The sequence below is a fragment of the Lipotes vexillifer genome, unplaced genomic scaffold, assembly GCF_000442215.2.
Source record: "Lipotes vexillifer unplaced genomic scaffold, Lipotes_vexillifer_v1.1 scaffold234, whole genome shotgun sequence".
NCBI classification, from domain to species: Eukaryota; Metazoa; Chordata; class Mammalia; order Artiodactyla; family Lipotidae; genus Lipotes; species Lipotes vexillifer.
The window spans coordinates 1,454,358-1,471,853 of record NW_006782612.1 but is presented as its reverse complement, the minus strand read 5'-3'; the positions used below and the strand labels follow the sequence as shown (position 1 = coordinate 1,471,853).

At 42.6% G+C, this 17,496-nt stretch overlaps 1 protein-coding gene across 1 annotated transcript in view; it reads right to left on the bottom strand.

Annotated features, from left to right (window-relative positions):
• The window catches only part of LAMB4 (laminin subunit beta 4), a 114,488-nt gene that overhangs the window by 96,367 nt on the left and 625 nt on the right, over positions 1 to 17,496 (bottom strand). Inside the window, 9 exon segments of the mRNA XM_007455346.1 lie at positions 100 to 282; positions 1,599 to 1,719; positions 2,818 to 2,903; positions 2,906 to 3,031; positions 3,210 to 3,273; positions 4,611 to 4,799; positions 6,271 to 6,344; positions 9,089 to 9,224; positions 12,423 to 12,577. Of these exon segments, the coding sequence (XP_007455408.1) occupies positions 100 to 282; positions 1,599 to 1,719; positions 2,818 to 2,903; positions 2,906 to 3,031; positions 3,210 to 3,273; positions 4,611 to 4,799; positions 6,271 to 6,344; positions 9,089 to 9,224; positions 12,423 to 12,577 (1,134 nt within the window).

Genomic DNA, 17,496 nt, shown 5'->3' with positions numbered 1-17,496 from the left:
GCTGCTAAACCCAGGGTGGGCTGACGGCCCCAGGGACACCAGCTTCATCAGTGTCTGCTCAGATGAGGGGAGAGGATGGGTCAGAGGCTGGGGAGTCACGAATGCACGCCTACGGACCCGAGATGGCCTTGAGGGGGTCCCTGGAGAAAAGGGGTCTGAAGCGATCGCAGTGCTGGCCCTCGGTGTCGTGCCGGCAGCCGTCACACACCCTGCAACTCCCACTCGCCAGGTACACGGTCTTGTCGAAGTGACAGCGGTCAGAGTGTATGTTACAGCGACAAGCTGAGAACCGAGTGGAGTTACGAGAGATTTGCCAAGGTCTCAGGGATGAGCATCCTCGGGATGGTGGCTCCACGCTCCATCACCCATTCTCCCCTCCTCCGCTTTCTTCAGCCACCCGCCTTTTTTCACCAAATATACAAAGGCTTAAAATGGGTGCTTTCAAGGATCTTTCTAGTACTCTGGTTCTGCTCATGCACTCTCGGTAAAATGTGTTCCCGAAATGTTTTTTTTTTTTAAATCAAGCGAAATGATTTTCTTTTAAATCAAGCGAACAAATATAAATCATTTGGGTGACCTAGAAGCCCTAGCATGCAGTATTTTTGTTGTCCTTCAGTAAAGAATACTTTTACTGACTCGGGCTTTGTAAATCTGAATTTTTTACATCATATACTCTGCAGTATGGTACTACTGGATTCTCCAGATCGGATGCTAGAGCTGGGCCCAGCCAGCCTCTGCTTCTCTAGGGCAGAATTGCTGGAAGGGGGGCTGCAGGCTGTTTTCCTCCCATCGGGGGCTCAGCCAGAGTGTCGGAAGGAAAGGCAGTCTGTTTAGAGGGATTTGTGTGTCTTTGTGGTAACGTCCATGCTGTTCATCCCGTTGGGTTTTTCCCTGTAAAGAGCATAATCTCTGGCTACATTTTGCTGGGTCTTATCCACTGTGACATTCATGGATGGGGCTTTTCCATACAAGCTCATCTGACAACCTCTCCTTCGAATCCTGTTTTCCCCATATTTGGGAAAAGAAACTGGATAACAGGTTTATCTGGAAGTTCATCAAAATTCGGAGGCAGCAAACACATGACAAAATGCCCTCCTATCTTATCAGCCTCAATATTTTATAAAAAATACAATAGGCTGTCCAACACCATTCTGGACCTCATTTCTCATCTTAGCTGACATGTGGTTCAAGGTCACCTTCATTGAGTGCGTGATAATTCAGGAAAACAGCGGGGATTTTGTACCCATTCTAGGGGTCACCACATTCCTGGAGTGGCACCATCCTCACAGATATGACCATTTCATGGCTATGCCCCCCTCTGCAAAGGGGCCACACAACATGCATATTGTCTCATTCTTCAAATTAATGTGAATTTTTGGTGTGAATATTTGAGAAGCTGGTGATTCTTCTATGTGAGATACTGGGAGACATGAGGCTATCACACATTTGGAGCTGGAAGCCACAGGGGTTCACCACCTGTGCTGCCGGCAGCCCCACAGACACAAACTAAATGTTCTCCAAAAGAAGGAAAAGCAGAGGTCGTGTAAGGAGCTCATATAAGGAAACTCAGTCTATGCTGAGAGCGGAGGTCCACCCACCTCGGCAAGTGCTGTCCAGGGGGCCCACGGCTAGCCTCCAAGGAATGTCCTGGAAGAAGTCCTTGCACCTCTCACAGTTCGGGCCATCTGTATTGTGCTGACAGATGCACCGACCATGAACCTGCATGTGTGAGGAACATAAACGGTGTGAACACAGGGCTTATCTTAGACCTTTGAGGGCGCTGGGATTCTTTAAATGGAAAATGACATACCAGGCCACGGGGTCCCTCTGGGTCTTAGTTTCCCATCTGTTAGTTACAATACCAGACTTGACTATCTATTTGCTTAACTAGCTTTTAAATTAAAAAAAAATTTAAGCTGTTTAGTGAACACCTAAAATAAACGTTTTTGCATTTCTGAATTCTAATTTCAGGGAACACACATTGTGCAGCCTTTGGCAAAATGAGGGCCAGGATGGGGAGTACGTGTGTGCACGTGCGAGTGCGTGTGTGTGTATGGGGTGATTTAGGAGCATCAAGGAAAAGAGGGAACTAGAAAACAGAAAGAAACTAGAGAAAGGTGTGTGATTCTCTTGTTTTTTTTTTCACAAAATGCCCTCCGCGTCCACATTCCCAGGGAAAAGTTCCATTTCCAGTGAAACACAGAGGTGTCTAGGTGGGAAGATGCAATAGCCTCAACATCCAGCCTTGTCCGTTATGACCAATAGTTCAAAACTATTGAGTTAGACACACCCCCCCCAGGACTCTGCACAAAAATACCATTCTTCTACTACATTACTCTTTTACAATTAGCCCCAGGAATGGAGAATATCTGCACTGCTTAAGGTAGAGTCATTTGTAGTGTGTTACGTGGGGTGACCGTTTTCAGAGCATCAGATGTCACTCAGACACCTTGGCACTGAGCACAGGCTCTGACATGATAGGCCTTCAATATATTTTTGTGAGACAACGCATGTGAACTTACGGGTCGTCCCTAGCAAATCTCCATTCCCTAAAAACACAATAAACAAAAGACAGCAAAACGGACTATCTTGAAATCATAAATGATAAATTCTGCCCATTAGATGAATGATGCCCACATGTGGCAGAATCCACAAGAACCTCTGTCCAGAGAACCAAAGGCCCCCAGATGGCCTGACAGGCCAGGTTGAATGAAACAACACTGTTGATCCCCACATACAGAGTCTGATCTACATTCAGCACCAAGACAGTGAAGGGAAGATGGGAGAGCCAACCACGCTTTCAGGTTTGTAACTCACCATTCTGGGAGGGCTGAAAACGTCTCCTTGCACCTTCTGTGTTGGGCCACATTAGCTAGCGTGGCCACTGCAAGGACAGCTTCCCGAGCCACCATCTCATACAGAGCATAGTAGTATTTATCAAGGGAATCATTTTGCCTCCTTCCAAGCAAAGTGTCCCGGAGGGTATGGAGTTTGGTAAAGTTCATTCTCAGGTTTGTTAATGTCACAAGGTCTAGAGAAAGGAAAATAATGAAATTAACGAATCTAAGTGCATTTAGGTTGGACGGGTTCAATGCACCCTGCTTGACTGACATCCCCTTAATGTCCCCTAGACATGCGATAACAAGGAATTCCCCTAACGTGAAATTCTAGAAAAGGAGTTGGTGTGAAAAATATAAAGCAATTCATACCCTGGACGTAGGGGCTGTAAGCGTTTTCTATTTCAAAGCTGGGATCCAAAACTTTTAGAACAATCTGTAAAACAGATGTAGGTAAATTTAGAGTATTTTACCCCCAAAACACATAATTGTTAAATATGCTCTTAAAGAAGAGATTCTGACCTTACAAGAAGGCTGAGCCACTGCTTCCCACCTGGTGTAAAATGCAGATTATCATTTGGGTTTGAGACAAGCTGGGACCTGGGACTGTTTGCTGCAGGGCTTGCACCTGAACACACCTCTCCTCCAGCAACGAAATACAGAGCAACTGCATGGGACTAAAAACAACGGCATGCATGCACAGTTGGGGCAAATTCTGGACCCGAAAGATACAGAGACCAAAAAACCCAACTGCCACTTTTGAAGAGCCTGGAGCAAAAACAGGGTGTCGGGAGCAAAAGCAAGGTACTGTGCGTGCCCCCTGCACGCAACGCTACCTAAGCGGTGGACAAAACACCTAAGCCACCCCTCCGGCCCGACCCGTGGACACAGCCCACCCTCACCCCGTATAAGAAACAAGCTTGCCCCCACCTCGGGGAGCAAGCAAGCAGGGGAAGCTGTGGTTTGTTCTCGCTCCCTGCTGCTGCAGCAGGGACCCCAATAAAGCCTTGCCTGAATTTGTCTGGCCTCTAGTCAATTTTTACTGATCGGGGAAGGCCAAGAACCCTGGTCGGTGACAGGTTCTCATATGAATAAAAATACCAAGAATGAAAATGAAGAAAGGTTGTTAAACAGTCACTCTGGCTCTTTACGCACAAGTGGTCCACGTAGACGGAAGCGCTGATACCACTGGTGAAAGGGCTCCTCTGCTGGGTTGGGGTGGAGCGATGGGGTCACTATTCAGCAAGTCATCATCAATTTGGATCTGGCGGGGGATTCTGGACCTGTCTTCTGCCACTATTCCTTCTAGTCTAGCTGATAAGGTCATATCTCCCAAGCACACTCCTACCCCAGGACCCTCTGCCCATCACCAGCTTTGCTTTGAGGAAGTTCCTGGCAGATTCCACGTGGGTGGGGACTTACAGAGCACGGAGCTGAGACAACAAATCCAGGGCTGCTGCCAGCCTCTGTGGTTCCTTTACAAGGGTTAGAAAAAGATGTCCCTTCCTCTGGTGCCCGGGCTGCCTTTTAGCCCTTGCTTACCTTCAGCACAGCACTCCGCTACAGGAGGATTTCTTATAAGGTATTTATCATTTATCTGAATATACGATGAATTCAGGACTCATTTCAATCCAGACACATCCATTCTGAAACAACCAGCAGCTCAAGTTCAATTTCAGTAGACACGACCTCAATTGTTTTCATCTCAATTAACCACATTAACAAAATTAAGTTTCATTTATGGCAAAGAAAATCCAAGGAAGGAAATGCTACCTCACCACCAGTGGAGGGTTCAATATCCGAATATCTGGAGTCACAAACAAGGTCTCCCACTCCGTGGGCCCGGCCAGATGTGATGTTGGGGAAGGAATTAGCACAGTCTTTGGCAAAATATTTGAACACTCTCCAGGTGTGTCCATAGCCTGTGGAGCATTCAATTCACATTGCGGCAGGCCAAAAAGTCTAGGAGAAAAATGAGCGAAACTTGTCATACCTCACCAAAGTTTATTTCATTATCCACTCCACATTGAATGTTTCCATTTTTTAAAACTTTATTTGTATCTTTAAAAATCGATTCTACCGGGCCTCCCTGGTGGCGCAGTGGTTAAGAATCCGCCTGCCAATGCGGTGAACACGGGTTCGAGCCCTGGTCCGGGAAGATCCCATATGCCATGGGGCAACTAAGCCTGTGTACCACAACTACTGAGCCTGTGCTCTAGATCCTGCGAGCCACAACTACGGAGCCTGCGAGCCACAACTACTGAAGCCCATGCGCCTAGAGTCCGGGGCTCTGCAGCAAGAGAAGCCACCGCAATGAGAAGCCCGCGCACCGCAATGAAGAGTAGCCCCCGCTGGCCGCGACCAGAGAAAGCACACGCACAGCAACGAAGACCCAACGCAGCCAAAAAAAAAAAAATAAATAAAATACATTTGTAAAACAAACAAACAGAAAAATCTACTCTACCATGAAAACACCTAAATCTCTAGCAAGCGGGCGAGTATTTATGAGCACATGCTTTGCCCCAGAATCGAATTCCACTTTTAAATTGTTTATGGTTCTGTGAATTATTAATTGAAGATAGCATACACATTTTTAAAAAAGCCAATGTAGCAGATATTTTACAGCAATTTGCATGTGGTTTTTCTTTGCCTAGAATGCTTTTCCTCTGGCAAACTCTTACACATCCTTCAAAACCTACCATGAAGTTTACCGACTCCCCAGAGCCATCTTAGCCATGTCAATGAACCCCCCAGCATTCTAAGCATACATCTATTTCTGCACTTGTCACTTGGCATTATAATTTCAAATTTATATATGTATGTGTGTGTGTATATATATAACATATATATTATATATATGTTTGTATCCATGACTACACTGTGAGCTCTTTGAAGGCAAAGACTGGGTTTTTTTTTTTAATTTTTAAAACATTTAATTTTATATTCCTTTTTTATTACCAAAACCTAGCTCCAGGCTTGACATCAAAATTAGAATTTTGATGAATGATTAAAGAATGACAATAGTACAGGATTTTCTCTGGCATCTAAGTAATCTCAGTAAAGAGCCTTTAAATTTTCTTCCTCTCTTGATCACAATTTTTCCCTAAATAATTTCCAGTTCCTGCCCTCTTATGTCAAAAATTATCTTTCTAGTTCTTGTAATCTCTATCAACCCAGGGCTTGGAGGTTTCCCTTTTGCTGTATCTTCCAAGATTTTATTTTATTTTTATTTTTTTGCTTAACCTATATAAGTTATTAATGAGCAGAGGTTTTTTTTGTTTGTTTTTCATTCAAGAACAAAAACCCAGATGACAAAGCTTCTGTTGGATTTAAACAGCTTTTTGTTCTCTGCAGGGAAGCAAGGAAGCAAAATTGTAGGTATGCCAAGCATTTGGTAAACAGATAAGGGGACAGCAAGCCTACACATCTGTACCTTAAAGGTCAGAATAAGTTGACTGAACTGAAATAATGCCTCTGGATCCAGTCTGATGCTGACATGATCAAGACCTAAAGGAAAAACCAGAAAGAAGAAAATCAGTGATTCTGAGAGACCCCTGTTTATCACGCTAATCCCTCATTGTGGCTTGTCTGTAATGAAACCCTTTGAAATCTCATGGCTGGTGATCAACACTCTTGCCTAGCCTGCTGGAGTGGTTTCCCAAGCCACCCATGCCCAGGAGAAGGTCCACGTGACCGTAATACTCGTTTTCCCGACTGTGCCCACATCCACCTTTTGGTGGCAGTGCACACGGCCACTGTGTGGCAGCATTACATACCACCAAGGGAGTTCCCGGACATTCCCCAGAGGTGGAAAGAGAGGGCTCATTTCCTTGACCTCAAATCTTGACTCAACATAAGCTAGCAGGCACAGCATGGCAAACACCCACACACCCTTTCCTTCCAACAGCTGCAAACAAGCATTTGAACTAGTTGTATTGTCACTTAGCAGAAAACCCAGCTTGGATTATTTCCCTGGGACTGAGGGTCTGTGGGCTCATCTGTGGCCACCTATCATGTCCTTGTTCAATGGATGACATAGAAAGACAACCTCATATTATGCTTGCCTTAAATGAGCTTATATATTATGACGATTCCCACATTCCCTTCTCACGGTCTAGGATCTCCTAAGGGAGGTATATTTAGGTGTCCGAAGAGAACAGATTGACTGTAACCCAAGGCATCCTGGCCAGGACTTTGCACTGAGATGCCTGCCATCCAGCTCTAGCACGGACACAGAGGATCAACCCCAATCCAGACGTGATAGAAGCCTCTCTCGAGTGGAACTGTCCAATGGGAATATGAGTCCCATGTGTCATTTAAAATTTTCTAGCAGCCACATTTTAAAGTAAAAAGAAGCAGGATAAATTATTTATGTTTATTAATAATAAATATAATAAATAATACTTTATATTTATTATAATTTATAATACATATTATATATAATATATTGAATATTACTTATATATGTCATACATGATATAATGTATTATTTATCATGTATATTTATAATGTCATATATGATATATATAATATACTTAATCGAATATACGAAAAATATTCTCATTTCAATATATAATCAACATTTTAAAAATTAGTAGTGCTTTATTACACATATATTTTTTTCTAAATTAAGTCTTAGAAATCCAGGGTGTTTTTACACTCACAGTACATCTCAGTTTGGTTTTGCCATGTTTTGCGTGCTCAGGAGCCATGTGTGGAGCCACAGTATTGGACAGTCTAGTTCCAGAGAACAGTGGCTACACCGTGGTGAATTGGGGAGCAGCTTAGCATTCTAGAGTGAATGGCTTGGGAAAGGGTTTGCTGCCGAGAGAGCAGCCACACTCCAGGCTCTGTGTCAAGGGCTCCTAGCTCTTTCTGGAAAGGACATCTCTTGTCCCCTGTCTAAAGTTCTTGGTTGAGAACCCATCTTCTGTGTAGTCAGCTTTGACTGAAGGGCATTTCTTCTGTAAGGAGACGTGGAACGAATGCTGGACGTGTGGGTCAAAGCAGCTGTGAAGCAAAAATGGCTGCATCCGTCAGCGTGGCAAAAACCACCAACATTCACTAAGGAGAGTCCAATGACAGACCAATCATTAGGATCCAAAATGAACCAGCATTTAATGGACACCAATCATGTCCCCGTCCAATGGGTGACGTAGAAAAATAGCCTCGTATGATGCTCGCCCTAAATGATCTTACCTATTATGATTATTCCCACACTCCCCTCTCATGGTCTAGGATCCCCGAAGGGAAATATGTTTAGGCGTCTGAACAGAATAGAGGAATTGTAGCCCAAGGTGCAACATACGGAGATGTGGCAATGGAATCCTTTTCTGGGTTAAGGGCTCCAGACCAGGGTTGAAGAGGGCCCATCATTCAATATAGCCCAACCAGCTGCATTAAACACAAAAGGCCCAAGGCTGGGGTGGGAAACAAGAAATCCCCGATCAGGTCCAAACTTACAGTGGTGTCTAGGAAATAATGACGGTCAGGGCCAGTATCACAGTTATTCATGAACAAGGAAGGGCATCAATCCAGGAAGGAAAGAACTGCAGTGAGTAGCCAACTCTCCTTTCAATTCAATTTTTATATTAAAATCTTTGGCTTACAGTAAGAAATAAAATGTCCTTTCTCTTTTTCCCTTCAGGAGTTGAAAAAGGAAAAAGCACATGGTATTAACTCTCAGACTTCCCCTGGGTTATTATTTCTGTTTACAGCAGTGTGTTTTATATATGGCTTAATTTACCAACACCTCATAACTTCTTTTTTTTTAACAAGGAACAAGAGGATGCAGAGCTATGTTTTTTCCCACCACAGAAAAAGTGAAACATTCTGAGCTATGTGCTTAAAAAATACTTCGAGGGCTTCCCTGGTGGCGCAGTGGTTGAGAGTCTGCCTGCCGATGCAGGGGACGCGGGTTCGTGCCCCGGTCCGGGAGGATCCCACGTGCCGCGGAGCGGCTGGGCCCGTAAGCCATGGCCGCTGAGCCTGCGTGTCCGGAGCCTGTGCTCCGCAATGGAAGAGGCCGCAACGGTGAGAGGCCCACGTAAAAAACTTCAATTTCTCAAGAGAAAAATAATCTTTCTTAAAATAAAAATTAAATTTTGTTTTTATATGGGGTTTTACATTCTCAGTGGATACTATTCCATTTCAGTATAACTTCCTGTTGTGATAGTGCCAGAATCATAGAGTGAAAGGTGCCTTACGAAAAATTTGAAGAAATAAAAAATTGGAATGGAAATTAATCATACCGTTTTCTGATTGCCACCATTTCTTTTCTCTATCTGGTTCAAAACTTGGGACTACATTCTCAGTGGTGTGGCTGTTGGGTTGGGCGTGCGGATCATATGGAAATCTGGAGTCACAGATGAAGCATTTTTGTTCCCCCTGGAAAACACATCATTAAAATTAAAAATAAAGAATCATCATTACTTATTGTTGATATGAATTTAAAAACAAGCTGTACTTACTATATTTGTCATTCAGTCTGGCCAAAAATAGAAAGCAGAGGAAGTAACAAGACATCAATTTTTCCATCAATAGGCATTTAACTACAAAAATAAACAAAATTAAGATGTGACCTAGAAATTTTATAAATTTATACATTTGGGACAAAAATGCAGATTTATGTAGAACTAACAATTTTTCTCATACAAGGGGCAGAGGAACTGGAGGTTATTTTAAACTATAGAAAAATAATTAGGATATACTATTGAGTTGGAATGACTCTCTTTAGCCAATAAAAGAATAATTAGGGACTCCCCTTGTGGCACAAGGGTTAAGAACCCGCCTGCCAATGCAGGGGACATGGGTTCGAGCCCGGGAGATCCCACATGCTGCAGAGCAACTAAGCCTGTGTCCCACAACTACTGAGCCTGCTCTCTAGAGCCTGCAAACCACAACTACTGAGCCCACATGCCACAACTACTGAAGCCCTTGTGCCTAGAGCCTGAGCTCTGCAACAAGAGAAGCCACCACAATGAGAAGCCCGCACACCGCAATGAAGAATAGACCCTGCTCACCGCAACTAGAGAAAGCCCATGTGCAGCAATGAAGACCCAACGCAGTCAACAATAAATTTTAAAAAATAAAATTCAAATAGCTACATAAAAAAAAGAATTAGGAAGAAATTAATGAAATAATTGGCCATTAGTTTATCTGCAACCATCATCCTTTCCCTCTCAGACATTATTTTTGGCATAAAAGCTTCCAGGGCCAAAATCTTCACATCACACATGTGGATTTTTTAAAAGATTTTCATTAAACTCACAACAGAGAGACCCACCCTCTTGTCTTACAGACTAGAAGGTTTTAGTTAATTGGAACTAGTTTTGCTTGGGACGGATTTTCAAAGGTTATAACAGTCAAGATTGGCCTTTGAGTTTGCTTAATTTAATGCATCCACTTGTAGCTCTACTTACTTAAAACTCCTGGGGAAATCTCCCAAGATTTCCAAAGGACTGCCAATGGCCTGCACAGATGTTCCTGGCTAATATTTGCGGGACTCTGGAGCATCATTTTTGCAAAGCTTCCAGGAAGCAGGAGCTATTTCTTACATTTCCATATTGGAAATTGCCCACAACAGCAAATGTGCTGGGTATTCAGCGAATGTTTGATCATGGCTTAGAAGGGCCTACACGATCTGACCGGGCCCACCTCTTTTGTTGAACAAATGCAAGATGATTTTAATGACTATGTCAGCTAGAGTCTGTCAAAGTAAACCAGCCTTTCAAGAGATCTATAAAATCTTTTTAGAATCATGGGCCACCATAAGCCTTATACTTGAAGAAACCCAAAATGCCCTTTGGAAATTAAAGACTGATACAAGCAACATCAGCTCTGCCTATAGGGAGGTTTGCCCCAGATCTGTCCTAAAAGAGCCGCAGGAGCCCTATGATTCCACTGAAAGGTGTCAAGACTTCATTTCAGTAATACTATGAAAATTACTGGGGAAAAAAAGAGCCCAGGGGAGAAAAAAACAGCAACTGGTCCTTTTATAAAATGGGTCTTTAAGAAAAAAAGGCACAAAAAATATGTTCACATCAGGATTTGATAGTCTCTAGACAAGACAATTTCCAAGTAGCATGGAATTGTAGACAATTCCAAGGGCCATTTTGATTGTGGGTCATTTTTCTTTTTTTCGAAGCACAGTTTTTGATGGAAATGGCTACAGAGGATGCTTAGTTGTGGCAACTAGATATGGGAGGTCCAACTTGGGTAGCACTCTGAGTCAATGTGGACTTGAAGATTCGGAAGAGAATGTTTCACTTGATAGCTCTTTGCTAGACAATGGATGAAAAAAAATTATCTTCCATACCAGGCAAATGTTTACGTAACTAGTACTTGTAGTCCCACCTGTAATACTTTGTCAGCCAGAAGCTATCTTGAGATTTTTCTTCCAGTTTGAAGATGAAGATTTCTGTGATTACCTAGACCAAAGAAGCTCTGCAGTTTGAGTTATTTCTATTTTTGGTGTAACTTTGCAATCCAGGAACATCAATTTCTAATTATCATCAGAGTATACTGGCTCATGACAACTTAAGCAAATGCCAATGGTGGAAGGACAAGAGGGGTGATGCCAGTGTTGGAAAGTTTCTAGTATTAGAGTTGGGAACTACTACTTTGTCCAGAGGACCTGGACTTCGGGAAGTTACCTGAAGGGCCTTCCATCCCACTTGACCTAAAACTGAGCAAAACTATAGTGTCGTTTCCTTGCACATATAGAGGATTTGCTTTCTTGTATAAGTACTTCCCAAACTTAGGCCAGGGCTCAACATTCAGGTATTGTCTCCACTTATTTAGAATCATCTTCTTTTTACTAGAAACCAAGGAGAATACAAAGCCTTTCCCAGAGCCTCCGGGAGTTGCCTTAAACGAACAATACATGGAAAAGCCTGGGCCAATAACATTAGGCTTACATCCAACTTCCTTCCTGAACATCCTCTCAGTTAAGGGGTTGACGTGATCGCCTTGGGCTTTTCAGCAGGTATGATACTCAGATGACCTTGGATGCTTGTTTCAGAGCCCAGGGAAGAAAAAAAAAAGCAACTGGTCCTTTTATAAAACGGGTCTTTAAGAAAAAAAGGCACAAAAATATGTTCACATCAGGATTTGACAGTCTGTAGACAAGACAATTTCCAAGTAGCATGGAACTGTAGACAATTCCAAGTCTGCCCCAGCTCCATCTCCACCTGAAGCAGGGCAGTGAGAACTCATGTTCAGCATAATAGCCTTGCGGCCCTGAGGGATCTTCCATCTTCACCCAACTAGTCAATTAAGTCCACTCCATGAGAGTCACTAAGGCAGCCAAGCAGAACAGTATATTGTACAGTATTCCCTTCAAAGACTGAATCAAAACAGGCTTTTCTGTCTAACTCTAAAGGTAACAAGAAATAGATGACGCCCATTTTCCTTTTTCTCTGATCAGGGAAGGTTTCCCAGATGTTGAATTGAATCACTTGTGTCTCTGATGTTTGGGAAAGCGTGCTGTCTCCTTTTTACTGTTGTCTCGACAGCCCTAGGTGTACTTGGAAAAATCTACATCACTGACTAAATCATGTCCCAACAAGTAAAGAATCAACCCACCTCAAGGTAACTGAGGATGCATTATTTCTGGGTCCCGCCCAGCCCACAGGTAGAAGCAGAGAGCTGCGCGCTGCAACCCACCAGGAGATTGCTGGTGGGAGGGCGACAAGCACCTCTGTTGCATTCATCTTGAGCTTCCATGTAACTGAGCAACCCTTGATCATGACAGAAACAGGACAGAGGAGGCAGTCTAAGGGTAGCAGAAGGCTTAGAGAAGCAACTGGTTAAGTGGGAGAGTTAACAGTCCGTGTATTTTTAATACTAGTTCTGTGATTATTAAGATCCTGGTGGTGGATGCTGTTGGCGCCCTCAGCCTGATGGAAATCTCTTAGCCTGGGAGGTTATGCCACCTGTGCTCATGTCCCCACCTGGCCCAGCCGGTAGCCAGTGACTGATGGATACATATTTCCCAGCCATTGCCTCAGGCTGGGCTCCACTCTGTGGTGCAATTTATGCTCAGAAGCTCTCCTGGGAGGAGGTTGAAGCCAGACTCCTGCTGGGACCCCATCCTGCCTCCATCCCCCTCACTCTCCCTCCTCAGAGCACTCTCTCTCAATAAATCACTTGCACACAAATCCTTGTCTCAGGCTCTGCTTCTGGAAGACCTGATCTGAGACAGCCTCCATTTGCTGAGAATTCTCTATGTGTTATTTTAGGGCAAATAACAAAGACGAATGCATAGACACGAGGAAGGAGAATCCTCATCCTGCCTCTTATGCCTGTGGTTCAAACATGGAGAAAATCAACTGGAGAATTTAAGAATTCCTTGGGAAATAACTTTCTCTTAAAATATATAAATTCAACTGACCCCTTTATATCCCGAATTGCTGGGTTCAGATACACCATGGACCAAATCATACCACTTTGGGATAAAGGATGGGACAGGTGGGAGTTTTAGCCTGTATAGTACAATTAGCCATTGGTACCTGCTGTCCAACGGATCTGTCATCAAGGTTTCAGTCACAGGTGGGCTAGAGCATTAAAGGGCAGTTCTATCTCAACTGTCACCTCAGTTCTTTACTTTTCACATGTAGCCTATGAGATAGTAGCTTTAAATCTTTGTTTAAAAATGATTTTTAAAGTTCTGTTTGTTTTAAAATATTAAATTCTGAGTTAAGATAACTGTTAAATCTTTATATGTGAATGCGGGGTGGGTACGGCAATCCAAACTATTTCTTGCCTGCATGGTTTACTCCATTATGTTAAAGTCACACACTTGAATTGACAACAAGCTCATGAGCCATAAAAGGAAAAATTGGTAAATTGGACCTCATCAAAATTAAAAACTTTGTGAAGAGGTAAAAAGGCAAGCTACAGACTGGGAGAATATAATTACGAATCACGTATCTGACAAAGCACTTGATCTAGAATATATAAAGGGCTCTCAAAACTCAACATTAAAAAACCAATCCAAGTAGAAAATGGCAAGCATCATGAATAGACATTTCACTGTAGGAGATAGATAGCAAGTAAGCACCTGAGAAGATGTTCAACATCATCAGCCATTAGGGAGACACAAATCAAAACCACAATAGCACTACATACCTAACAGAATGGCTAAATAAAGAACAGTAATAACTCCAGCTGCTGGAGAGGATGTGGAAAACTGGATTACTCATACACTGCTGGTAGGAATGTAAAATGGAACAGCCACTCTGGGAAGACGTATGGTAGTTTCTTATAAAGCTAAGCATGTGCTTATCATACAACCTAGCAACTACACTCTTAGGTAATTATCCCAGAGAAGTTAAAATATCTATTCATAAAAAATCTGTAGAGCATCTTTATAATGGCCCCAAACTGCAAACAACCCAGATGTCCTTCAGTGGGTGAATGGTTAAGTAAAGTGTGGTCTATCCATACCATGGGATAGTACTCAGCAATGAAAAGGAGGGAGTCGTTGGTACATGCAACACTATGGATGGATCTTCAAGGAATGATGCTGAGTAAACAACACCAATCTCAAAAGGTTATGTACTAAATAATTCCATTTCTTGAATGATACATTTCTAGAGCTGGAAAACAGATTCATGGTGGCCACGGGTGAGGGAGGGGGAGAGTGGGTGTGGATATAAAAGAGTATTACTAGGGATCCTGGAAGTGATGGAACTGTTCTGTATCTTAACTGTGGTATGGTCTCATGAATCTATACACGTGATAAAATCGCATAGAATTAAATACACACACACACAAACACGAGCATGTAAAACTGCGGAAATCTGAATAAGGTTAATGGATTATTTCAATGTCAGTTTCCTGGCTGTAATATTGTATTGTAGTTACACAAGATGCTACCATTGGGGGAAATTGGGTGAAACGGGATCTCTCTGTATTTCTTTTCTTTTTCTTCTTTTTCTTCTTTTTCTTCTTTTTTTTTTTTTTTGCGGTACGCAGGCCTCTCACTGTTGTGGCCTCTCCCGTTGCGGAGCACAGGCTCCAGACGCGCAGGCCCAGCGGCCATGGCTCACGGGCCCAGCTGCTCCGCGGCATGTGGGATCTTCCCAGACCGGGGCACAAACCCGTGTCCCCTGCATCGGCAGGCGGACTCTCAACCACTGTGCCACCAGGGAAGCCCCTCTGTATTATTTCTTACAACTGCACGGGAACTTGCAATTATCTCAAAACAAAAAATTAAAAAAAAAAATAAATAAAACCCCAAACAACTCTCTGTCCCTTCAAAATCACCCCAGCAGCCTCTGGATGGTGAATCATGTAAATCCCACACTCTAAAATAATACACACAGGACAGGTTCCAGTTGCTCCTATATACTTTTCCCTTGAGACACGAAAATGTATGCCAAGTCCTGATTTCAGCAGACAGGGGTGGGAGGGATGGGCCTAAAAGGAAAAATAATTACCATACTGTGGAAAAAGCTTGGTTTCTCCTCAGTTTTCTCAACAGTAAAAATATAAAGAATCTTCTATCATAGACTTGTTTTGAATTTAATGGACTGCTTTCCTTCAAGCTGTCCTCCAAAAATACAACCTATTGAAAAATAATGTTCTTTCTCTTGTGTACACATTTCCCACATCTATTCTGCTAATACGGTCATTTTGTGATTATTATTAGGTGTTAAACATATACAGATCACGGTTCTATAGCTAAGAATATGATCCATAATGTCTCCTTCCCCACAGGTTACCAAAAGTCAGTTTGAATGGGGAATTTTCCACCTTCCATCTCATTGCAAAGATTATTATACTAAAACAGAGCATAATATTTCTTTCTCTTTCTTTGAGTTGTGGTAGGCCCCTCACACACTTTATTTCACTATATAATAGATGATCCTAGCTTGGTTAACCTGGATGTTTCTTTTTATTCACCCAACAATCCAAATCCAGATCTCCTTTTATTTCCTAGAATTGGCATCTAGGATAAATAGCTAACCTAAAGTTTGGACTTCAATAGACAGAGGCTTTTTCAAAAAGGGCAGGTATAAAAATCTCTGCTAATGCTACGTGTGGATTAGCGAAGATTCCCCTTCCAGGGCTTTATTCTTTTAGACAGGTTCCATCCTGAGTTCTTTTATTGGATTTGTTGCCCTAGAGATTGAATATGTTTTTAGAACCTGACTTGGCCAAACATGTTTTAATCAAACATGTACTTTTCAGAAATAAAAGTATTCCAGGACTTTGGGAAACTGAACTATTATTCATGTAATATTCTACCAGCAAATATGAACTTCTGGTCTAAAATACTTGGCACAAAGTGGTGAAAAACATTAAGAGGTTAAACCTTCATGCCTGAACGTAGACAGATGTAGCAATATCCTTCCTGGATTAAAGCTTTCAACTGCTGAGTTATTACATGAGCAATAGGTTGGAATTGATTTCGAGAATAATGTTTCTGTCTTTAGAAAATCAACGTATTGCTCAAAAATGACATAAAACTTGATAGGATCTTATTAAAAATGAATTTAGGAAAGCTGGTCATTTAAAGAAAATATACAGTAAATTTTCGGTAAAGTCAGTCATTTACAGATACAACCATTATTATATGATCTCTCAGTAATTTTGGATATTGTTATAATTTTCTTAAACACGTGTGAAGTTTTCATCTAGTTTAGACTTCACTTCAGAGTTTAGAGGCTATAAACACACACATCCATTTATGTACTCACACACATTATTTACTATGAGTGAGCAAACGTGCAAAGGATGCACGTTGGATAAGATCTGCACTTTGTATACAGTTCCCCAAACCTGCGGCCAATTTTATGATCCTTTCTCCTTATCTTCCTTAGTTAGAATACAAGACAGAGGGTTTAAATAGGCTTCAGTATTTATATAAATGCCTATGGTCGAACTATAAACCAGAAAATGCCCATGAAGATGAGGTGGGGCTAACCTGGTTGGCAGTTTGACCACAGGCTACCCTAGAGATTTGGGTTACAGCAGGTCAAGCTTAGGTTTAGAAACCCAGGATCTGTTGCACGGAGGCCTTTTCCGCCCAAGCTAATTTAGTTTTGAAGGTTTTCCCTCCAGAGAGAAGGTTCTCCTGATTGAGGAGGGCTCTCTGAGGTTCTGTGGCATGCTTTAGAACTTTGGCAAAGTGTAAGTTATCCTATGGAGAGGCCGGGAAAAGATGCCATGATTGGTTGCTTCTGATTTTGCATACTGTTTTAGTCCCAAAGAGAACATCCAAAGAAGATATAGATGGGGACTTCCCTGGCCATCCTGTGGTCGGGACTCCGCGCTTCCACTTCAGGGGGTGCAGGTTCGATCCCCGGTCAGGGAACTAAGATCCCACATGCTGCACAGCGTGGCCAAAACAAACAAACAAAACAAAAAACAAAGCAGATGTAGACAAGACCAACTCTTCTCTGACTCTTTGAGACCAGACCTAAGCTTCCTAGTCCTGGCGGGGAAGCGCAGTCCAGTGAGTCTCCACTTCCACTGGCTGGCTTGTGGCTTGCCTCTGAGGCAGAAATTTTTCAACAAAGAACAAATGAGCCTTCACCATCTAGAGATGTTCTTCTTTGCTCCATGACCAGCCAAGCTAACTGAGAATTTGCCTCAGGGTTTGGGAGTTGCCCAATTAAAAGAGGAGATTTTTAAAGTTTACTGCCATGAA